Source organism: Schistocerca gregaria, chromosome 6, assembly GCF_023897955.1.
Source record: "Schistocerca gregaria isolate iqSchGreg1 chromosome 6, iqSchGreg1.2, whole genome shotgun sequence".
In the NCBI taxonomy this organism is placed as follows: Eukaryota; Metazoa; Arthropoda; class Insecta; order Orthoptera; family Acrididae; genus Schistocerca; species Schistocerca gregaria.
Window position 1 is genome coordinate 285,874,570 of NC_064925.1, and position 25,906 is coordinate 285,900,475.

At 40.9% G+C, this 25,906-nt stretch overlaps 1 protein-coding gene across 1 annotated transcript in view; it reads left to right on the forward strand.

Annotated features, from left to right (window-relative positions):
- LOC126278854 (WD repeat-containing protein on Y chromosome) overlaps nt 1-25,906 on the forward strand; it is a 395,714-nt gene that overhangs the window by 19,224 nt on the left and 350,584 nt on the right. The window contains exon 4 of the mRNA XM_049979130.1: nt 23,931-24,042. Coding sequence (XP_049835087.1) covers nt 23,931-24,042 — 112 coding nt within the window. The remainder of the gene's footprint in view (nt 1-23,930; nt 24,043-25,906) is intronic.

Sequence of the window (25,906 nt, forward strand, 5' to 3'; positions counted from 1 at the left end):
TCCGGCTGGATTCCCGAATATCCAAGATGTCAACAGATCGCCGGGAAAGCATGAAGAATTACAATTATATTGTTGTTATAATTATGGGAGTTTTTCCATTTGAGTTCTGTACGCTGTAGTAATAGGACTGAGGTGTGTGTATCTTTTACAAATAATAAATTAAATTTATTATTATTCCAATCATGTGAGTTTGGTACTGCTGCTCTTGACGCCATATCAAGGTCACGTCGATGTCATGTCACATCGACACCGTAAAGCTCTCAGCCCAATAGTGTTAATATTACAAAGTATGACTCTTTGACATAATAACTAATGACTTCACATCATGTTATGCAAATTGGCGGCAAATATTGACGTAATTTATGCTGTAAGACACTTTGACAATGTAGTTTGTGACTATGTAATATTACTCAAAATAGCGGTAAACACAAATGTCATTTACGGTGTGAGTTACTATGAAAATGCTGCATGAGGCTAAATTAATGACGTCACTGTGTATTATGCAAAACGGTGGAAAATTTTGTCCAGTGAGATAGAAGATTCAAACATATTCAATACAAAACATGATATTGTATCTAAATTTGTTTCTCGTAATTTAGTAGATGTTTTTGCAAAAATGGCTGAAAGTTGTAGTCTGTCCTCTCCTCTAGGAGAATTGTGCGTCCATCACCTCGGTAGGGTTAGCCTGGAGGGAACACTCAGCAGTTTCCTTCATACTTGGGCAAGTGTTGGGCAACGCAGTTCTAAAGACAAAACTATTGTATTCCCTTGCGTGTGGACCATAACATGTCAGTGACAGTCATATCGGAAAAAAATTAACAAAAATAAAGGAACACTCCTGCTTGTGTCTTTTGTATTCTTACTGATGAATAACCACATCCCTTTATTTCTGTTTACTGTTGTCATGTATGGCTGACGTGAGACTGCCCCGAAATGAAACACTCTCTCAGATGCCTAGCACTCAGGAGAATTCTCGTCTCTGCCCCTTTCTCTCTGGACCATTAGGAAAGCTTAAAAAAGGCAGGAAACCCGTAGACCAGTAAGAATCAAGCTTTTTATTGCTAACGGTAATGCATAGGCGGAATGGTTCTTGGCCAGCCAACGTTTCCAGGTGGTACAAAAAGAGTAAGAAGACATGTAATTACAACTAACCTGTCACAACACGATCTTAAAACAAACAAACTCTTGCTGCATCTCTCCACTCTAGGGGTCACCCACTCCCGAGATGAAAATCCTACTCTTTGTCAGGATGAAGGCCGAGGAATCTGAGTGGGGTCACCAGACGCAATAAAATTAAATATTACTTCATTTATTTCTTTTGTGTTAGCAGAAGTGCCAACAACGTGTTAGGAACGGAGGCTGAAATGCACGCGTTTTAGCTCACGCAGGCTGGCGTGTGGAGGGAAAAACTGTACTGACGTGAGGTCTGGAACATGACAAGGAATGAGAATTCAGAAAGCGGACGAAATTAGTTTGATACTTAACTTTAATCGACAAATCATGAACGTCGCTCTTGACGGTACATGATTCACAATATTATCTCTTCAGAATACATTCTTGAAGTAATTATAGTAACAGAATATGGCGCCTTGCTAGGTCGTAGCAAATGACGTAGCTGAAGGCTATGCTAAACTGTCGTCTCTGCAAATGAGAGCGTATGTATACAGTGAACCATCGCTAGCGAAGTCGGCTGTACAACTTGGGCGATTGCTAGGGAGTCTCTCTAGACTAGACCTGCCGTGTGGCGGCGCTCGGTCTGCAATCATTGATAGTGGCGACACGCGGGTCCGAAGGGGGGGGGGGGGGGGAGGGGGACCGCGGCCGATTTAAAGGCTACCACCTTGCAAGTATGGTGTCTGGCGGTGACACCACAATTTCTCTGTTTACATCTCGTCGCTGTTATCTTCAGCTGCGACTGGTGGCTTAGCAAGCCATTGGGGAATCTGCTGAAGCCATTGTCTGGCCCAGGCTGCCGTATCTCGCTCCGTCAGCTTTGTGCTCAGGCCAATGACTTACAGTAAGAAGGTTGGCGCCTGTGGTGCGCAAGGTGTGCCCCTCAAATGGTTCAAATGGCTCTGAGCACTATAGGACTTAATTTCTGTGGTCATCAGTCTCCTAGAAGTTAGAACTACTTAAACCTAACTAACCTAAGGACATCACACACATCCAAGTCCGAGGCAGGATTCGAACCTGCGACCGTAGCGGTCGCGCGGTTCCAGACTGTCGCGCCTAGAACCGCTCGGCCACACTGGCAGGCGTGTGCCCCTCCATAAGCTCTTCACGACGCGTGGTTTTAGTGTCTCACACGTTGTTCTATGAGTACTCTGCCCCTTCCTGGTCAATGCCTGTGTTGTAACAATCGATAAACCGCAATGTTCGGTACTGTGGGGTTTTGTTGAATGTTGATCTAGATCCGCTGGTTTGGTAGGCCATGTGACCCAAGTGATGCTGGACTTTAGAGCAGTTTGTGCTCCAGGCTGCAATGGTGTTAATAGTTCCCTGTACTACCCATCAGTGGAGGCTGCTACCGGAGGCTGGCTTCTGTCACGTAAAGTGTGAATACATGAACACCATGGATCCTATTGTGCAACTGACACCAGCCTAACGAGGTAGAGTATTTATAACATTTAGCAGAGGATCTCCTTTTTGACATTGTTCATCTTGACTGAATCGGTTATGATCTTTAGGAGATCTCAGTAGTCTTATGTATTGCTACAACTGCTTTATCAATTTTTTTCAGTGTTTTAACTTCTTTATCAATGCCTAATGGATCTTTTTGAGTACTCCTTAGAATTTCTTACACAAATTACCTCAGCGACAGAGGCAGGTTGATCTGCGCTTGTGTACCCCTTTTCCACTAATCTTGATCCCACTCACGCACAGAAGTGTTGGTGTTGCACACCTGGTGACTGACTATCTGTGTTGTAATGTTTACACCTAGTGCCTGGCCCATGTTGATACTTCCATGTACTTGAGCAATGCTATTCTGTTAGGACTTTCACTTTCCTGTTCCCTTTCATTCTTGGTACTTTGCAGCATTATTAGTGTGTGATCTTACCATAAAACTCATAAATTGCACTGGACAATACCCAAAGTATATACACGTCCACACCATTCAAATGGGACAGAACAATGGTCATAGTGCAGCAAAAATTAACCATTACTATATCAAAGTAATCGCCTCTCTGAGGCCATGGGCACCCTGCTGTACAATACATTTAGTCGTATAGACCTGCAGTGTTTGGGCTCTGTATGTTGATAATCCTTCTGAATAATAATTTCGCCGGCCACTGTGGCTGATGAGTTCGAGGTGCTTCAGTCCAGAACTGTGCTGCTGCTGCGGTCGCAGGTTCGAATCCTGCCTCGGGCATGGGTGTGTGTGATGTCCTTGGTTAGATAGGTTTAAGTAGTTCTAAGTCTAGGGGACTGATGACCTCAGATGTTATGTCCCATAGTACTTAGAGCCATTTGAACCATTTTTTGAATAAAAATTACATCGTTTCTCCATCAAAGATATTCCAAAGATGCATGCATATAATATAGATATGGATAGTTATGTACAAGCAGATGTGTTGTGCATGTCTCTGCAGAATCTATAGTGTGCACAAAATGCCATGGCCACTATATCCGCAGTCGGCTGGGGAAGTGTGGGTAGAAGGCAGTGATTGGGGGGCGCTCAGTCTGCTGCAGGGGAAATGCTGAGCGCTGGAGGGGAAAGTGCCTTTTTTAACTGAAGCCCACACTCACATTTTTTGTAAACGTTAAGTGAAGCCCCTCCATGCCGGCACTTGCATGGTGACAGTTCAAAAAGATCTAGTGTCATCTCTGCTTTCGTTAGTATCTAAAAAGAATTCCACCGAAAATGAGGCTATTTATTTTCGCCTGGCGTGCTAACCATTTGTAACTTTCAGAGAGGCTTCATGAGTGGCGAATTTCGAGTAAAACCTACACATTTCTCCGGTTGCCAAGTCAAAATTTGCTTTCTAATCCAAAACAGAGCAGAATTCATGCTGTCTCAGCTCACTAACATGTTGTGCAGACATAAATGCGAGAGGATTCTGAAACAGTGGCTTACTAAGTTTTTTAAATGAGGAACTGAGGAAAAGTAACGTCAGTAGCCTACGATAAAGCACGTCCTCGGTACAAAAAAAGTGTAATATCTTCACATACGTTGTTCTAAAACCCACAGCGTTTCGCGTTTCACCAAATATCGACGGTCGTTAAAAATAACATTTTTTTCACCGGAAATGTCGGTAGTTGTTGAAATAATCCAGTAGGTAATGACGTTTTAAATAATTGCAATATGGTAAAATACTCTCCTCTTTGCGTGCTATCGCTTGCTAGAATCTTATTTCGATATCTGGAGCCGTTTATGAAGTATGAGGAATGATGTGGAATAGCAAATGAGTGTTCTACATCAGGTCAATCTTCTGGAGATTGGTGACAGATAGATACGTCTACCCAAGTTTAAAGAAACATTTAGTATGTTACCTAAATTTCACATGCCACAACATATTGTGTAATATGCACCAAACGAAAAATCATAGCGACCTCTTATTTTTCATTGCACACTTTTCCGAATTTCTCGCAGTGTCTTACATTCACGTAAATGTCACAATAAGTATGACTATTAACGAAATGATGAGCGCATCATCATGGTACAATGTCCTCAGTGGCATTGTAGTAAGAAGGAAGTACTTCTCTGGTCGCTGTGTCACTAAACTGGTATCTTACTGCTTCGGTAGTCCCTCGTCACAAAGTAGTAGTGCTAAGGCGCCAGATTCCACATAGGTTGGGATCCTTCTGAACTGGAGTGTTTAGGGATGCCAGTTGTTAATTGTTTGTACTATACTCTTTTTAATAAAGAAAATACTTTGGCACACACGTCACTGAATCTGCAATATGGCGGCTCTGGGCAGCGCCGTTATATTCAACCCTTTACAACACATTAACTCAGTTCTCCCTTTCCATGCTCTTGATAGACACTGCCCACGACACTTGGCGTTTTGATAACTAATGCCTTCATTTTATATCTTGTTAAACAGCTGAAATATTTACTCGCTACCGTTTTTTTAGAGCCTCCCCGGTTACTCGACCGTGCGTTTTGAGTGGCGCCTCGCTACTAACACACCCTGTCTTCCCGAAGGACAAGGGAGACCCCACCTTTCTCTCTCAGCCAATAAGGACACTAAGGACACTTCACTCGTCTCCTACATAACCAAACGTTTAGCCAATGGGCGTTCAGATCGCTGTTCTAGGCGGATCTGATGTCACGTTTGCGGACATTGTGACGGAAACTTGTCTCGTAACACTGTCTCAGATTGTAAGATCCTACTCCCGAATAGTCGGATCTTGTCCCTACTAAGGTTGTACAACATTGCCTCCTATGATTTCATCACTAAAGCTCCTTGCTGGCGCTTAATTGTCAAATGTAGATGTAGCCTGGATGCAACTGAGCATTTCCGATCGCGTAAATATGCATAATACTTGGCTTGAACACGTGAAGGGAAAGCACGTATGCATTACAATGGACCTTTGGACGAAAACTGTTCATTGCACATTGGCCACTGTATAAGACACGAGCTATACAACCGGCGCTGGCACCGCTACCACTGCCTGTCTCTGTGGCTGCCGCAGCCACAGCGAGTCACCAGCCAGTCCTGGGAATATCACTGAAACTGCAATGCACCAGACACATCTCTTTCCGCGCATATACGTATTGTCTAGCCCAGGGAACTACCACCCACCCACGTTGGGTTGTGCAACAGATCTATTCGCTCTCTGGGTGTGCTGAATACGGTAGCAGATGACACATTAATGCCTACTCGTACAATTATTACCCTCTGTCAGAAGTGAAGGAAGCAATAAAAAGGTACCAGCCAAAGTGTACTGCAGCAGAGTAAATGCAAGTAGTATTAAACACACTGTAGAAACACACTGTAGAAAAGATTGCTGTATGGTGTGGCAGGTGGCAGTTGACGCTAAATAAAGAAAAGTGTGAGGTGCTCCAAATGAGTTCCAAAAGAAATCCGTTGGAATTCGATTACTCGATAAATAGTACAATTCTCAAGGTTGTCAATTCAACTAAGTACCTGGGTGTTAAAATTACGAACAACTTCAGTAGGATAGACCACATAGATAATATTGTGGGGAAGGCGAGCCAAAGGTTGCGTTTCATTGGCAGGACACTCAGAAGATGCAAGTCCACTAAAGAGACAGCTTGCACTACACTCGTTCGTCCTCTGTTAGAATATTGCTGCGCGGTGTGGGATCCTTACCAGGTGGGATTGACGGAGGACATCGAAATGGTGCAAAAAAGGGCAGCTCGTTTTGTATTACCACGTAATAGGGGAGAGAGTGTGGCAGATATGATATGCGAGTTGGTATGGAAGTCATTAAAGCAAAGATGTTATTCGTCGCGGCGAGATCTATTTACGAAATTTCAGTCACCAACTTTCTCTTCCGAATACGAAAATATTTTGTTGAGCCCAACCTACATAGGTAGGAACGATCATCAAAATAAAATAAGAGAAATCAGAACTCGAACAGAAAGGCTTTGGTGTTCGTTTCTCGCGCGCGCTTTTCGGGAGTGGAATGGTAGAGAGATAGTATGATTGTAGTTCGATGAACCCTCTGCCAAGCACTTAAATGTGAATTGCAGAGTAGTCATGTACATGTAGATCATGTATTACATATTTCTTGTAATTATCGGAGAACCATAAATGTTCGTGCCTTGCAAGATGGAAAAATTTTGACTTCATATGCATTATTTTCTGTGTGTATATTTTGCTAACACACGCTGATTTAATGTTTGTGCTACTTTGTGGTTTTTAAGCTTGCTGTCACCTGCCTGTAACGTGCACATTGGAAACTATTTGTTAGCAGTAAATCTTTTGCTGCAGAAATGCTGTAACACATTCTTTAGGCACAGAAAGCTAACTGTAGAAGGCTTCCTCTAAATCGATCATGCAATGCTAGATTTGCTACTAGTTGGTTCGATCGATAAATGAGCACTACGTGAACTCGAACCAGAATCCAAGAAGAGAAGGTGATGTTCACTTCGCGGAAATACTATTGAGAAATTTTTTAGAATAGACATTTGTAGCTGACAACAGAATGACTCTAATATGGTCAACGCATATTTTTCGTCTGAACCAAGAAGATAAGCGAAAAATTTAGAACTTGTACAGAAGCAGATAATCGATGTTTCCCCTCGCTCTATTTCTGAGTGGTGTAAGGTACCCCCTCAATGCAACATACACTGACTTGCAGAGCAAGTATGCCTTCTAAGGATTTGGGACTTGCAACTGATAATGACGCATGATCACATGACCAACTTAAAAAGTATAGAGAGACCTAGAGTTCAGCCCAGCATTACAAACATATGAAGACTCTGTGACAAGTGTGCAGAATTAGAAAGGGTTTTAGTATGATAGTTGTTCAGACATATCCATAGGTGAACCATGGACTGACTTCTAATCCCCAAGTAATATAGGCTTCCTAGGAGGACTTCATATACGTTATTTTCTATATGTTTGTTGTTGTCGCGAAACTCTTTTGGACAATTTTTTAGGGATCATTTGTTTGAGGTAGCTGGCTTGTTAATTATGTACTGCATCTATTAATCCAACATGGTAGTGGCTTCAGACTGACAAGCAGAACCTGTAACGATTGAAATGTATTAACTGTATGTAGGATGAAAAAAGAAAAAAAAAACATTTACAAAGAACAAGTTCAATGGGAAACATAGTATTTAAGCTGTTATTCTCTGAAGGTTATTATAAATAAATCTATGTAGATGGTCCCAGAATGATATTTTCACTCTGCAGTGGAGTGTGCACTAATATGAAACTTCCTGGCAGATTAAAACTGTGTGCCAGACCGAGACTCGAATTCGGGACCTTTGCCTTTCCCGGGCAAGTGCTCTACCAGCTGTGAGGACAGGGTGTGAGTTGTGCTTGGGTAGCTCAGTTGGCAGAGCACTTGCCCAAAGGTCCCGAGTTCGAGTCTCGGTCCGCCACACAGTTTTAATCTGCCAGGAAGTTTCACATCAGCGCACACTCTGCTGCAGGGTAAAATTCTTACTCTGGAAACATCCCCCAGGCTGTGGCTAAGCCATGTATTCGCAATATCCTTTCTTTCAGGAGTGCCAGTTCTGCAAGGTTCGCAGGAGAGCTTCTGCGAAGTTTGGAGGGTAGGAGACGAGGTACTGGCGGAAGTAAAGCTGTGAGGACGGGCCGTGAGTCGTGCTTTGGTAGCTCAGTTGGTGCCAGCATGGTAGCTCAGCATGTTCGGTCAGAAAGCTGGTTGGCGTCTGTAACAAAAAACTGAGTAGAAGGATCAACAAACGAACTGAAACGGATGTCCTGTGACGTCTGCAAAGAGCAAACACAACGGAAAAAAAAAGTTGGTAGAGCACTTGCCCATGAAAGGCAAAGGTTCCGAGTTGGAGTCTCGGTGCGGCACACAGTTTTAATCTGCCAGGAAGTTTCAATGTAGATGGTGTTTATAAATGAATGGTGCTTTTTTAAAAATTTATAATAAATCAGTTTATTCTTTTATATGGGCAAACTTTACAGCAGCATAAGCAGCGGCAACTGTCCAAGCATTATGATTCATTAATCACAATCCTTAAATATGTGCACCCTTTGTTACACAACACCCAACTACATGGTAATCGAATTCTTATCATACTTCGCATATCATATCCTCTGTAATGGTCTGCGGTGCGTGCTTTATCCAATAGTGCACCTCCTCAGCAGACACAGGTACTGGTGGTACACAAGCTCGCTCTTTAACAAACCCTCACAGAGAGAAATCGCAGGGTGTTCAATCTGGTTAATGGGATGACCAGCGGAGAAGGGTGTTGTCCGCTGTTGCAACTCGTCCAATCCAGCATTGATGAAAAATACGACTAAGGAGCTCTCTTGCATTCCTGTGAAAAAGGGGTGGAGCACTGTCCAGTCGCAAAGTGTAGTGATCATAGCAGGTGTTCAGCTAGGGTAACAATCAGGTATCCAATATATCTCGAAATGAATTAACCATCGCCGTTTGTTGTTCAAAGAAAAATGGGTCGCGCACTTTCTCGCGCGACACCACACAAAAAATGTTCATCTTTGGAGAGTCACGTTGATGCTCTGTCAGCATATACAGTTTCCGCTTCTACAAATAAGGACATTGTGCATGTTCACCTTGTCTCTTAGATGGAAATTGGCCTCATTGAAGAAGATGAGTCTTTCTGCAAAACCAGCGTCCTCCATTTTTAATTACAGCTCTTCACAAAATTCACCCCTTCCCACTTTGTCTGCTGGTTTAAGAGTCTGCACTAATCCCACTTTGTACAGTTAAAACGTAGCTGCTTACGCAACACCTTCCTCGCCGTAACCCTTGGCGTGAAATATCCAATTACTTTATTAAGTGACCTGCACTCTTTTGACGTTCGCATCAGACACACGAGGTCGACCAGCACTCTTCCCCTTACAAAGGCATCCGAGTTTCAGAAACTGTCGGTACCACCTACCTACATTATTCTTGTGTGGTGGGTCTTTTCTAAACCGCGCACAAAATTCACGCTACACTGTAACCACAGATCTGGACACCTCAAACTGGAGCACACAGAAAGCGTTTTCCTGTTGCGGCGCCATCCTGGAAACAGATGCTATGACTACGCACTAAGCATCCCAAGCAAACAGCGGGTAGCACATCGATAACTTTCACAACTGCCGCTGATTATGCTGTAAGATTTGTTCATATAAAGTAATAAATAAATTCACTATTAATTTTTGAAAACTGTGACCATACATTTACAAACACCTTGCACATAAATCCCTAGGAAAAAAATTATTTATAGTACTTTAAATTTGTAAAGGCCATAAAAGATTGAAAAAGAACTAATTGTTCCTGTTACCTGCTTCGTGTATCGTACGTTGGCGAGAGAGAAATGTTCTCCTTCTCACTAGTACTATTGTCAGCACAGCGTAGCTGTAGATGACGGTACGTGCATGCTTCCACACCAAACATTTTTTGAATAAAGTGCAATTCCTCTTCTGTGCCTTTTGTGGCGAAATTGTTTGCATCATACTTGGAAGAAGTGTATTAATAAGAGCACCCCTTCGAAAAGAGCATGGTTGGTTCGTACTGCCCAGAAACGCAGGACGATTTTGCTGTAGTAGAGATACAGCACAAGGAACGTAAATATGAGCAAGGTTACCCATTCATCATTACAAATTGTTTGCCTGATACGAAACACATAATCCCACTATAGTATCTCATAACCTCAGTATTTTGTGCTATTGGCAGTAAACCACCGTACCATATTTTTACCCATCTGGGTCAATATACGAAGTGAAAAGTAATGCCTCCAAATTTATTATGTGTAAACTCTTAACGTTTTTTAAATACGACAAATATTATTAACATTGTACATCTTTATTCTTCGTGTCTACGTATTTATTTCTCAACTTAGTCACACGGGTGACGAACACATTTCTCCCAATGAGAGACAAGTTTATTGAAGCCGTCTTTATCTGAGCCACAGCTTCACCTCTACTTGCACTTTGCCATTATCAAAGTTAAGTCCTTGAAGGTATTCTCTAAGTTTTGGGAAATATATGATAATTGGGTTGGGCCAAGTCGGGACTGTATGGAGGATGATCGATGATAGTGAATCCATGGCGTCGGATTGTTGCAGATTTTGCAGCACTCATGTGTAGTCTGGTACTGTTATGTTGAAGGAGAGGGTGTTCCGTGTGTGGAAGAACTTTTCAAATAATTCGAAACTCGATAACAAGACTCTGCTTCTCGCTAGTGCAGTTACAAATCATCATGTTACACGCCCTCTAGCGGCAGAGGGCTCCAATTACATTGGCATGAAGAATAAAGGTGTAGAATGTTAATAACGTCAGTTTTATTTAAAAAGCTTTAGTTTTCACATAAAAAGTTCGGAGGCATTACTTTGCAGTGCGCCCTCATGATCTAGAATTATTACTGACCGCTTGCACAAAACATTTCGGAAAACGATTCGAATTTTTGTCGTGTCTTACATAAAAAAAATACATCAGATTACCGGCTTTGCTTGTCAGCCTGAGACCGTTACCATGATGGATTAATAGATGCAGTGTATAATTAAAAGCCGGCCGCTGTTGCCGAGCGGTTCTAGGCGCTACAGTCTGGAACCGAGTGACCGCTACGGTCGCAGGTTCGAATCCTGTCTGGGACATGGATGTGTGTGATTTCCTTAGGTTAGTTAGGTTGAAGTAGTTCTAAGTTCTAGGGGACTGATGACCTCAGCAGTTAAGTCCCATAGTGCTCAGAGACATTTTTTATAATTAAAACGCAAGTTGCCTCAAGTGTACGTTCCATAAAAAGTTATCGAAGCAAAGTTTCACGATAACTATGTTATAGCTCCTACACATCTAGAGTTCACCCTTGGATATGCCAGAACACCTGCAACGCTCGCTAATTCTGCACATTTTTAACGTTGGTCCAGACTCTAGGTCACTCTATGCTTATAAGTTTGTCACATGATCACGGCATCACTCCTGGTGAAGACTCAAAAGTTATTAGAAGGCATACGCACCCACAAGCCGCCATACCTTCTGGAGGGTACCTTGTACCACTCGCAAATAGAGTGAGGGGAAAAACGACTATCTATATGCCTCTGTATGAGTACCAATTTTTTGCTCTTATCTTTGTGGTCCTTGCGCAAAATGTACACGGACGATAGAGTAATCGTTCTATTGTCAAGTATGAGGAGCAATCACATGAAAACCAAACTCTTGCCATGATGGACCCATGGAATTTTTCTATTCAAAAGTAATCATCCACGCACTATGTCATCAATTCCTGTTTCATACAACGCAGTCAGCCACCAACAGCTCCACAACATTACCATATCTTACACTTCCCCACCCCACTGAAACCGACTTCCATCCATGTCTCTTTTCAGGTTCCCAAAGATATGAAAATTACGCTGCAAAATATCTGGACTGATGACAGGCTGTTGCAGTGTTTCCTAACCAAATCGCTGAAGTGCAGCCTTCGTCTGTTTGGCACTGCGGGGGTGGCCATCATTGTGCAACATGATTATTCCTCCGACAGCCCTAGTGCAAACGGCAAAGCAAACTGTGGAAACATTCCACATCCCTCCCGTCAAAGGAAATCCAAAGATATTCATACAGGTTCCAGTAACATAACGATGCCCACTTCTTCGGCTGCAGGAGGCCCTCTGCTCTTCGAGTTCCTCGAGTGTCAAGTGTGCAACCACAATCAGTACACAGCACCATGAAGACACTTTGCATAAAGTCAAAACGCTCAGGAATGCTGTTGGATATAACCATCATGTTGCTCGATAACCCCCACTCCCACACTGCCAGACATGCATGGATGTCGGTTTCTCTTGGACGAGGAAGTGCAAAAGTGGGTGCAGTTACGGATCTGTCAGTGGCTGACCGAGTTCTGTGAAAAAGGACTCGATCGTCTCGTCTCCCAGTGGGACCAATGCCTTAATGTGTGTGGTGACTGCTTTTGAACGGAACCATTCCATGGCCCTGTTATAGCAGGATTTTCACCTGACTGTTCCTTATACAAATGCCCGTTCTCTAAAATTTCTCAGTAGCCTTTCCGCAAAATGAACGTTGCCTCCTCTCCTCTGATTCTGGTTTCAGTTCACGTAACATTCACTTGTTGATCAACCGAACCAGTACGAAATCTAGCATTAGCTGATTGATTTACAGAAAGCTTTCTAAAAATTTAGCCATCAGTGCCTCAAAAGTGTGTTACAGCAGTTCTACAAGCAACAACAGATTTACTGCTGGTAAAGAATTTCCAAAGTGCACGCTCCAGATAAATGCCAACAACATGAAGTTTAAACCAGCGAGTATTAACAAAATATGCACGTAGGCCATAATTTATAAATGTCAAAGCTTTTCCATCCTCCAAGGCAAGAACATTTGTGTGGATATCTGATAATTAGAGAGATATTTAATGAAGAATATTACAATGTGTTAAATACTCTGCACAGTACACTTCGCTGGTGTCGTCTTATCACATACTCTGCTTCCACTGGCGAGTGATAATTGTTTGGGTGGATGTTAATTGAATCTCTAATCTTTTTCAGCACACTCAGAGAGCAGGCAGAGCTTTTCCAGATACCGACGTGTGGGGGAGGAAGTAGTTCACTGGGCTGCAGGAATCAAATACAAGAGGGGTGGGATGTGTGTGACCCATTCCAGCTTCGGAGATATACACTGTGTGGTCAAAAGTATCCGGACGCCCCCAAACACATATGTTTTTCACATTAGGTGCATTCTGAAGCCACCTACCGCCAGGTACTCCATATCAGCGACCTCAACAGTCGTTAGACATCGTGAGAGAGCAGAATGGGGCACTCGGCAGAACTAAAAAGACTTCAAACGTGGCCAGGTGATTGGGTGCCACTTGTGTCACACGTCTGTACGCGACATTTCAACACTACCAGACATCCCTAGCTCCACTGATTCCGATGTTGTAGTGAATTGGAAACGTGAAGGGACACATACAGCACAAAAGCGTACAGGCCGACCTCGTCTGTTGACTGATAGTGACCACCTACACTTGAAGAGGGTCGTAATGTGTAATTTGCACACTTCTATCCAGACCATCACACAGGAATTTCAAACTGCATCACGATCCATTGCAAGTATTACGACAGTTAGGAGGGAGTTGAGAAAACTTGGATTTCGTGGTTTAGCGGCTGCTCATAAGCCACACATCATGCTGATGAGTATCAATCGCCACCTGGATTGGTGTAAGGACCATAAACATTGGACGACTGAACAGTGGAAAAAGTTGTTTGGAGTGACGAATCACGGTACACAATGTGGCGATCTGATGGCAGGGGGTGGATATCGCTAATGTCCGGTGAACGTCATCTGCCAGCGCGTGTAGTGTCAACAGTAAAATTCGGAGGTAGTGGTGTTATGGAGTGGTCGTGTTTCTCATGGAAGGGACTTGTTGTTTTGCGTGACACTATCACAGCACAGGCCTACAATGATGTTTCAAGCACCTTCTTGCTTCCCACTGTTGAAGAGCAATTTGGGGATGGCGATTGCACCCTTCAACACAATCGAGCACCTGTTCATAATGCACGGCCTGTGGCGGAGTGGTTACACGACAATTACATCACTGTAATGGACTGGCGTGGACATAGTCCTGACCTGAATCCTACAGAACACCTTTGGGATATTTTGGAACTCCGACTTCGTGCCAGACCTCACCGACCGACATCGATACCTCTCCTTAGTGCAGAACTCCGTGAAGAATGGGCTGCCATTCCCCAAGAAACCTTGCAGCACCTGACTGAACGTATGTCTGCGAGAGTGGAAGCTGTCATGAATGCTAAGCGTGGGCCAACAGCATATTTAATTCCAGCATTACCGATGGAGGGCACGACGAACTTGTATGTCATTTTCAGCCAGGCGTCCGTGTACTTTTGATCACATAGTGTGCTCAGGGCTTGCTGGAGTAGCAGAAGCAGGCAGCGGCGATGGTGGTGGCGCCGGGCTTCTGCAGAGACGTACGTAACTGTTTGATTTTGTATTTTACGTGTGAGGCCTTCGAAAGTTGTTGAAGAGTCAATAAAGTTATAATTCAGATGGTTTATCGACAGATGGCGCATGAACGATGCAGCTTTCTACAGCCATGTGTATCGTATAGTGGCAAGCTCGGTAGAGGTGGCCTCGGAGAGTTGATGACTTTGTATGTAGAAATAGTTTAATTTTGTTGCACTGTGGCCATTGTTAGGTCCCGCTTAGGGAGAGAGGACACGTGAATACTTTTGATTATTTCCATAGCTATTTATGAGTCTTATAGTGATGTTACATACAAATAAGGCAGAAGTATAGCAACAGCTAATATGTTTAAAACTCGTGTATGTAGGTTAATTGTAATTACATGTCGTCTTACTCCTTTTACTCTACCTGGGAAGACTTGAGGTTGGTTCACGAAATGACGTCGCCCACCCATTAGTTTCAGTAATAGGAAGCTGAATTCTTATTGGTCTACTTGTTTCCCACCTATGTTGATGCCTTCCTATTGGTCCAGAGAGGAACGGGGCAGAGGGGAGAATTCTCGTTTGTGGAGGGACGTGACAGAATGTTTCATTTCGAGACAGATGCCAGTAAACAGAAATGAACTGCTGTGATCATTCGAAATTGAACTTACAGAAGGTACAACCAGGGGTGTTTTTTGTTAATTTCTTTGCGATGTGTCTGTTGGTAATACAGTATAGTCCACATGTAGGGGAATATTGGTAGTTTCGTTTCTGGAATTGTATTGGCCACGATTGAAGGAAAGTTCGTGGCGTTCCCTCCAGAATAACCGTAAGGGATCCTCACACGTTCAATAATGTTGTCAAGCTGGCAATATATTGAATGTCTGAGAGCTTGTATTAATGAACTGTCAGTACTAGAAATATTGATGGGCGGTATTGACGGACCTCAATACCTCCTGATCATGTGGGACCAAATATTGATGGTGTGATATTATTCTCCATTTAGTTGCTGGCAGAGCTTCTGGAACCAGCCACATGGCGTTAGTCTGCACGGTTTACTTTTTCAATTCGCCGTTGTGTATATCATAGGGGAACAGTGGGTATAATGGGCCATTTAAGGAAAAATGTAAATTGCTAAATATATTTGTAGGGTATATTAGTTATGAGCGAAAAAATCGTATTTTCAACTACTTTCCTCTAAGTAATAAAAATATATTTAGCGTTATATGAAGAGAATATAAGACAAAATGTGATTAGAACTAACCTTGCACTCTGGGCATTTTAAAAATTGGCGGGTAATATGGGGCACACCAATATGATCATGTTTATAAATCAAAAACATTGTTTTGGATAAACGTTTTATTGTTTAATACTATACACACTGTATAATATATAATAGCTCATTTATCCAATGACTGATTAGCTTACAGAGATACAAAAATAAAACAGTAAGTCACAATGTCTGCACAGTACTCATCGTGCCGAGCCTTCACACTTGTTGCACTGAATACAGCTTTCCTTACAGCTTTCTCCATTCAAAATGCACTTCAAATCTACAACGTCTTGAGGAGTGCTTGGTGTAGGACTGTCATTATGAGAAATTTTTATTTGTTCATTTCGCTTGTTATTATTGATCATCGCTTGTTCTTGTTTTGAAAATTTCATTTGTTCTTTTTCTGTTGTGCATTTTCCTTTTGCTCTTCTGAGTCTTTCTTGTCTGTCAGCATGTTTTTTTTTATTGGAATTGATGTCAATATTTCGCTTCACTCTGCCTTTCTTTTCCAACATGTCAACCTCTTTTCACTGGAGGAAGGCAAAGGCGACACTTCTTTTAAAACACCTGAAAAACCAGAATGTTCACTTGAGTGTAATGCATTGGAGGAAGTGGTGGTCTCTCCAGAAGTGATTGTAGATTCTGCATGGGAAGCAAGCTGAGGAGAGAGGGCAGCTATCAGAGCTGCTGGTGAGATTGATGGGGTTGTCCTAGATGTAGCAACGACAGCCCCATCACATGTCATCTCGGGGAGAGGTTCTTGTACAATGTTGGTAACATCACTGCCCATAAAGTCGAAATCAGTAAAATTGTCTGGGTTTCTCAGGTAAATGCCAGTGCATCTAAATCCATTTTCAGCAAAATCTAGTCGACGCACTTGCCTGTAAGCAACATCAAAGTCATTAATTCTTGACCCTGGATTAGCCCTCATCCACTAAGTGCAAGCAGTGTTGTAGCAGTTTTCGAAAGGTTTCATGAACGTCCTATACAGAGGCTGCAACTTACGAGAACTGTGTAGGGGAAAACTAAGCATACAGACATGGTTTTTCCAAGCATACATGATGACATGTAACTGACATGCCCATCTACAATCAGGAATACAGGATCTCCTGCTAAGGCCTTTGTGAAGGAAACAAAGTGTCAAAGCCACTTAAGAAAAGCCTCAGCTGTCATCCAGCCTCTAAAAGTTGGAAAACTAGTGCTTTCAGTTGGAACACCAATCATTCGTTTCCTTGGGAAAATAAAAAGCAGAGGAATAAATTGCCCAGTTGCACTCATACAAAACAGAAGTGTAACATTACATCCCATCTCTCCGGATGTAATTTTCCACACTTGATATTTGCCTTTCACTGTAATGGCCTTATCATTTTCATGCACACACAATACGCCGGTCTCGTCCACATTAAAAATTCAAGATGGACGAAGGAATGCTTTTTTTAAGAGGATTTCATATTGGCTCAAGAACCTTTCGACCTGTGGCTTGTTAAATTTCAAATTGGCTCAAGAACCTTTCGACCTGTGGCTTGTTAAACCCTACACACCACATAAGACTGGTTGACTGTGGTTTCCTGTAGGTAAAATTTCAGTGCTTCTTCATAAAACTGGCATAAAAACATTTTCCAGCCTTTTTTTCTTGAATCTGTGACGCAAAACTAATTATTCTGCCAGATCATAGACCAGTTTGAAATATTGTGTTTTGTATAGGGGCATTAGTCTCGAATCTAAATCCATCAAATCAGCTTCTAAAAGTTTTTCACATCTTTCATTAAAGGTTGCTTTAAAAAAAAAAAAAAAAAAAAAAAAAAAAAAAAAAAAAAAAAAAAAAAAAGAAAACATTTGTGGTTTCATATCAGTTGGCTCATTATTTGCTATAGATTTTAACTTCATTTGCAGAGTGCTTCTAGGTACATGGTATGGGTCAGTTGTAGCTCTTTCAGAAAGTTTATTTTTCAATACACTTGCAACAGCATTCTTCATATCTTTCTCTGACCATTCTCCCTGACCTTCAACTTCTGGTTCTTTCTTAAGTTTTGGAATAGTATCCTAAAAAAAGGAAATGAGTTCCATGGCCCATACCACCTGAATGTTCAAAACTGATTCAAATGGCTCTGAGCACTATGGGACTTAACATCTGAGGTCATCAGTCCCATAGAACTTAGAACTACTTAAACCTAAGTAACGTAAGGACATCGCACACATCCATGCCCATGGCAGGATTTGAACCTGTGACCATAGCAGTCACTCTGTTCTGGACTGAAGCACCTAGAACCGCTCGGCCATCACGGCCGGCACCTGAATGTCGCCTGGCCCATACTACCTGACTCACACTGATACGAAAACATGGTAGTAAGTGAAACATTGTTAGAGAAAACGAAATGCAATTGTCTGTATCTTATATTAATAGAGTAAACTAAATAACAGCTCTAGTTTCATAAATATATTCTTACCTGTAATGATTCAGGGTGATGTTAGAAAATATTTCAGGCAACAAGTTGTGCAAGCACAAACAAACAATAATCAGTTGCAAATGATACGATGCTAGGAGTCAAACAAACTCTCTGCACATGGCAAAATGACACTGTCAGCAAAGATTACACTGTGTACCGTGCTGCTACATAGTAGTGAATAGCTGAAATACCCTGCTGGCCCATACTACCTGCTGTTCCCCTACAACAGATTGAATTTTTAAGCAACCTTTTAACAAAAAAGAATGTTAATAGGCCTAGGCAAGGGTAATCATTGTGAATGCCTCTTTAGGATGGTTACTGGAGGATTATCTATGACATTGCATACTTAATTAATTTGAAAATATGGTATAGATTGTTGTGTTACTTTTTGTGTTTTGAAATAACACTCGGATTTCAAAAAATGAATCCTATCTCTGCAATGACTAGTAATCACCTCGTGTTCACCAAATTATCACAAAGCATAAAAAAATGTTTTACGGTAATTGCTTGAACAGGTCTTTGCCAGGCAGGTTGCTTGAAAGGTTTCCATAGAATTTTACTAATTCTGCTTGCTGACCTTATGGAACTAACTTTCGAGCATTAAAATCACATGGCAATTGCAAGACATCTCAAAGTTACTCCTAATCTGTTGGCGAGTGTGATTTCTTCTCTCATTAATGTATTTTGCTTCTCTGGCTTATCTCCTATTAACACAAAGAACTCGTCGTGAGATGCATAACTCATCAGAATATAATCTGTGATGCTGATTTCAATCAGTAAATTAACATGTGACCAGCCGCTCCTTTTTTCTACCAATACCACATCCATTTCTTCTTTTCCATTGTTTTCTCTTGCTTGAAAGCTGTAATTAATATACCTGCAACACGTGCCTTCTTTTGGGTTTTCGACACATTAATATTGTAAAGTCACCTTGTCAACTGACTATTTTGTCAATGTTATTGGTAGTGTGACATTGCTTCGGTATATTGAAGGTTTGACAAAAAAGTAGCTTACTGTCAATATATAATGAACATGTGCAGGCCTCCTTTCTGATATAATGGAGGCACACAATTCTCCTAGAGAAGTTGATAGACAAATATTTCCGCCATAATTCACAAGAAGAAAACTAATAACAATGTCATGCTTTGTAATGAATATGTTTGAGTTCACAACCTTAATGGACAAAATTTTCCTCCTTTTTGCACAATACATGGTACAGTAACATCATGAATTTAATCACACACTTCATTGTCAAAACGTCTTACATCATAAACTATCCTAATATTTGTCACTATTTTGCATAATATGGCATGATGTCATTAATTTGTTATAGCTCGTAATATGTTCCATCTTTTGCTGAAAGCATCATGATGTTGACATGAAGTGACATGACCTGAAGTGTCTTGACGTTGATGTGATATCAAAAGCAGTGGGATGGATCTCACGAAATTCAAATAATAATAAATTTAAGTTATTATTTATAACAAATAAGCACACCCAAGTCCTCTCACTGCAGCATACATACCGGTTCCTTAAATGACCAAATTTGCAATAATTCAGATTATTATGTATTTAGAAGAAATGCAAATAATGATGAATTTAATTTCTTAAATACCCCATTTTATAAAAGTCCACAACCTGGTCCTCTCACTGTGGAACCCAGACATAAAACTCACATAATCAGGATAATAATATATATAATTTATTATTATTAGTAGTAGTAGTAGTAACAAATACTCACGCCATTATCCCATAGTGAACAGTACAAAAGCAGTGTAGTCACCACAAATGCTCAATTTGTAAAAGACTGCAGAGGGGGGGGGGGGGGGGAGGGGAGGGGATGTTGAATTTCAATGGTCCAATGGTGATCAGGGTGGGAATGGGGTATGGGTGTTAACCGTCAATGTAATTGGCACAATTGCCTCAGGTGCATGGAATGAACAGCGTTTCCTGGAGGGGAATGGGGGGTTGGTTGGGGGGGGGGGGGGCCTAGGTGGTGTCGTACAGCAGCCTGTTGTCCAACTACCTGTGGTGTAACCTGATATCAGAAATATAACCTGATACTCAAAGTCATTTTTATCCTGTACCGGCACTACAGTAATAGAATGTCTTGATGCAAAACATTTTTTGTTTTATTTGTTTTCCTTCCCAATCTAGTTTCAGCGACAGTATCATCACTAGATAATTACTTTCTACTTTCCTTGAAGGTAAAATAGAGAGCTATGGAGGTAGGTTTGATTCCACCTAACAGCTCAGTGATGGTGCTACTGGGAACAGTGGGATGTCGCTGCCTTGATTCTCATGACCTATAGAAAAAAACCATGGTGCCAACAAAGTCTGCAGCTTCCTGCTGTAGGAATCCAATCACTCCTACCTAAGAAGTAGTGATGGTTGCAATTTTCTCACTTCCCCTTCTACTGCTACTTGTGAGGTAGAGGTGGTGATGACAGCAAATGAGGCATCTGTGGTCTAGGTCAAAGATTATGTGGACTAAAAGGTCTAGCAAGTGTCTCAGATGAATTTTGTAAGGCCACTGCTGGTGGCCATCCATTTCCGTGTGGTAGGGGCAGTGTTTGTTAACTACAGTGGACATTGTGGGTGCTCACCCAGCATGCTATCGTAATGGTTGCACCCACACCATGTCCCAATGTGCACATGACATTGTGGTGATCCTCATTAAAGCTGCTGCAATTTTGGAGGAGTTACAGTGGCTGCATACCATGCAGTAACTCTGCCTGGCTCTACACAGGAATCTTTGCAGTGCTGCGGTGCTTAAAAATATTGTTGGGGCATCTTATTTATATGTCAACTAAAGCACTGTCTTCATTTTCTCTGTAGAAGCTGACCATCCATTCTCCCTCCCCATTGAATTATGGGTAGAATGTGGTAATAAAGAGGTGCTGAATGTCATTTTTTCTACAAGATTATGTAAAGGTGGGTATTTATTGCAGACCATAATCTGTGAGTACTGTTTCTTCACATGCTTTCAATGGCAAATACTTGTCTTAATGTCTTAATTGTGTACTCTGAGGTTATACAGAGTGATTTTTCCAAAGAGGGACAAACTGCAGAAAACAATCCCTGATAGGTTGTGGAAGGATGTAAGTCAATAAATATGTTACAAGCAATGTATACTCACTTGAAAGTGCAAATAAGAGATCTTTGACAGTGACCCTAGTATCAGCATGAGGCAGGTTGCCTGCCAACATGGGTAACCCAGATGGCTGTGTGGAATATACTCCATGATAACTGTCAATATTTATATCTCTTATAATGTGTGTATACCCTATTACCTATGGACTTGCCTCTGCAGTGACATTTTTGCCACTGGTTTGTCACACAGGTCATCAGAGTGCTGTGATTTTTGTCACACATTCTATTTACAGATGTGGCTACCTTCATGAGAAGTGGTAGCATCAACATTTGCAACACCCACCTGTGGGCTATGGAGAATTGGCAAGCTGTGATGGCAGTGAACCATCAGTGCTGATTCAGCCTCAGTGTATGGTTGGGGATTATTGGTGACCATGTCATGGGACCAGCCATCCTTACATCATGCCTCACAGGCAGGACATATCTGCACTTTCTGCAGGTGACTTTGTCTCCTCTTGTGGCAGATGTGCCTTTGGTGGTCTTCTTTGTCTTCTTCTCCTGTCACTCCCTCAGCCTAGGGTCTGTTCCAGTCTCACCATCTCTTTCTTGGCTTCCTATGCTTCTCTTACCCCTTGGTTTGTTTTTGCAACACACTGCTAGTTCAAAATACCTGTGTGGTAGCATATGATGCACTGTACATTTACTGTTCATTTTTCATTGTATTGGATTGCCTTTTGGGTTGCTGATTGAATCCCTAATTCTTTTTTTATTACTTAATTTCTAATTTTGTATTCCTGACTGCAGCCTTTCACAGATCTTAGAAATTACATTTTTGACGCTTGTACTTGCCATAAATTTTACTTATCAGCATCAAACTTTCTGGCCCACATAATAAAGTGGGAACTTTATAAAATTGTGGTCTTGTCTCTTTCCTTGTTTTATCCTTGGGTTTTCTCCTCATTTGCTGGTAAGTATCAGCTTTTTCCTGTATACCCATATCATGATAATATGGTACATCACATCTTAAATATTTGAAATGGATTACTTATTCTATCATTTTATTATTGAGGACTATTTTTGTTAGTTTTGTGTGAATACCTAAGGAGATCATGGTTTTAGTTCTATTTCTGAGTAAAGTTCGGTTGTAGTGTGTGCATATCTCGTTTAGGGTGAGTAACGCTGTTTGTAATTTATCTTCACTGTCATTCATGATAACTTGATCACCCATGAATATCACCATCTAAATATATTTATTCCTCATAGTATTTATGCCTTGTGATGTTCTGTCTCTGTTTCATCCTCTGGTCAGGTCATTTATATAGATACTGAATGATGTTGATGACAGGCTACACCTTTTTTGCCTGGTGTTCACTTATAGACTTTTTGTGACTTGTAATAGATGTTGAGGGATTCCTCTTTTTTTATTATTACCCATAAATTATCTCTGGGAACTCTGTCAAATGCTTTTTCATAATCCACAAATGCTAGGTAAGTTTTCAGATCAAATTCTCATCTCTTTTGTATTATCTGTTCCAGAATGAACATGGTGGTATAAAGTCTAATGTCAGTACTATATGCTGGTGCCCAGCTCACTTTCCTCCTGGGTATACTAGTACAGACAGAACATTCCTAGTTGCCTAATATGTTTTAAAGTGTGTTTTCAATCACTGAAGTGTACGCTGTCAAAGATCTTTCATCTTCTCTTGGAACACATTTCCAACCATATATCCATATGAACCATTATCCTCCTTATCCTCTCAGAGATCATTGCATCTGCCTCACAAATGAAAATTTTGAAGAATCCTCCACTATAAGCCACATCATGTTCAGAAGTGGCCCACAAACTCAGTGGGTGACCCATGGAGAGAAAACATTTTAAGGAGATTCTTGTGGTGGACAGTCAGAATATGAGAAGGTTAGGTGCTCATTCTTCTTATTATAGCTGACCAGTAGACATGAGAGCAGGCTGGCCTCTCCATGTGGTTGCTGCTTCAAAGTCTTGCCTGCTGCAATGAAAGCATTGTAGTGCAGAGGGCAAGAGAAACAATCACTTGGTGTGGTTCACCCTCTATGCCAAATAGTAGCATACCTTCTTGAGCTGTTTAGGAATGCCTTAGAGAAAAATAGCCTTTCAGAATCAGAATGGTTCATTCTGGTTGTTGTTTAGGCCAGCCTAACTTCGCCCATTTCAAATTGTCTAAAAGTGTGATATTTTACTTTGACTAAAAGTTAAAAATTAGAGGTGATAAGCTATTATCCCCTTGTGTTATCAGACTCTCACTTTTAGTTACAAATGGCTACAAAATTTCTCTTTAAATCTGTATTTGTTAAAATTTGCCAAATTATGTGTCCTAATACTGCTTTAACTCCAAATTCTCTAGTTATTTTTCTTGTCTACTGAATTAAACACTTTCTTGAAAGCAACAAATGATGCAGTTATATATTTCCTGCTTCACTGCTGAACTATTCATTTCAATTTATAACCTGTTCTGTGCAATGGAAACTCTTTGATGTTTTCCCAGTTGTTTCCAAAAGTTTCTTCTCACTTCACTGTAACCATTGACATTTTGTTTGTTTCTTTTTCTAGGATCGCAAATTTAGTTACCTGCAAGGAAAGTATGTAACTGTAAGTCATGATGGAACAGTTAATTATTGGTCACTGGAATTTGATTTAGAGAAGACAGTCCGCTCTGAGACACGTAAGTATTTGCTGAAAGAGACTACTGAATTTCGCATCTACTTGTATAGTTTACAAATGTTCCATAGAAAATAAATTGGAGAAAATAATCAAAAAATATAAAATGTTTTTCATTATCTAAGGTAAAACTGAAATTTTCCAGAAATTTATGCTCCTGACAAAATATGATATACCCATAAAAATGTACCTCCTTTAATCAATAATATTTAGATTTGAGGCATATGTCTGTGATCATTTGATTCTACCACATGCAAATATGACTTTAAACTCATAATATTATAATGTCCCAAATCTGAACATCCAAGAACTGAGAGTTACTTGTACAAGAGCATCTAATACTCAGGTAATTCTATCCTCAGTTAGCATTAACAGAAAATTTCTGGTTATGGTGAACCTCTTAATTCTGTTGGAACTAAAAAGTGAGCTGAATCCAAATTATTGTTAACCAAAATGGTAATTTAATATTGGGAAATAGGGTTGACACAATTAAGTTTCATGATCATTCTAAACTTTATAATTAAATTAATACAAGAAGAGTTTGTAGATGTAATTTAATTTAAGAAATTCATAGTTCTGCATATCATGTAACACTGGATTATTCATAAGTATCTCCAGAGTTTCACAAGATGACCATGCAAAAACTTTGAGACATATATAAAATGGACACATATCAGTGGGCATAGCATCCTTCCAAATTTTTAACTCATGTTATAGATCTTCAATATGGACACTATTGGTAACGCAGCAAATGTCAATACATGTATGCAGTCCATTGAAACACTGTTGTTGCCTGAGAAGGTAGGATGATAACAGCACACTTTGCTAAATTGTTCACTGGAGTAACTCTCTGTAGGGATATGAAATGATCACATAGACTCATCTGTGGGTAAAGCAGGTAGACTTTAATTTATTGGTAAAATACTGGGGAGATGCAATCAGTCTACAGAGGAGACTGCTTACAAATCACTTGTGTGACCTATTCTAGAATACTGCACAACTCTGTGGGACTTGTACCAAATAGGACTAACATGGAATATTGACTGTATTCAGATAAGCGTGGCATGAATGGCTACAGGGCTGTTTGACCCTTTGGGATAGTGTCAAAGAGATGCTGAAGAAACTGAACAGGCAGACTTTTGAAGATAGATGTGAACTATTCATAGAATGTCTGCTAACAGAGTTTCAAGAAGTGGCTTCAAATGTTGACTCTAGAAATATATTACAATCCCCTACATATCACTCTCAAGAACTGGCATTAAATGATGACTCTAGTAGTATATTACGACCTCCTACATATTACTCCCATAGGTATCATGAGGACAAGATTAGAATAATTACTGCTTGGACAGAGGCATTCAATCAATCATTATTCCTGCATTCTATATGTGAATGGAATGGGGAGAAACCCTAATAATTGGTACAGTGGAACTTACCCTGTACCATTCACTTCATGGTGGTTTAAAGAGTATGAATGTAGATGCAGATGCAGATACTTCTCTGTAGGCACAAACTAACAGATTGGATGATTGGTCTATATCTTCCATCATGCCTGCTCCCTGGTGGTGCATTCTGCAACTATTCCATAGCAAGTATTATATGAATGGAAACTTGGATAGATATATTATCCATGGATTTGTGTCATTTTTCTGTACGTCTTATGAATAACCCTATATACTATTGGTGTACAGTTCCTTAGAAGGTGAACATACTCTTGCGGTCTGTGAGGTATGTAAATTAACATCTACTAGTAAAAGAAAAAAAATTAAGTCATAGGTGATCCAGACATCTATAATCATGTCTTGAAGTTCAGCTATATGTGCACCACCTACCATTTGATTTGAAACAAAAGACAGAATTGGTTCTTA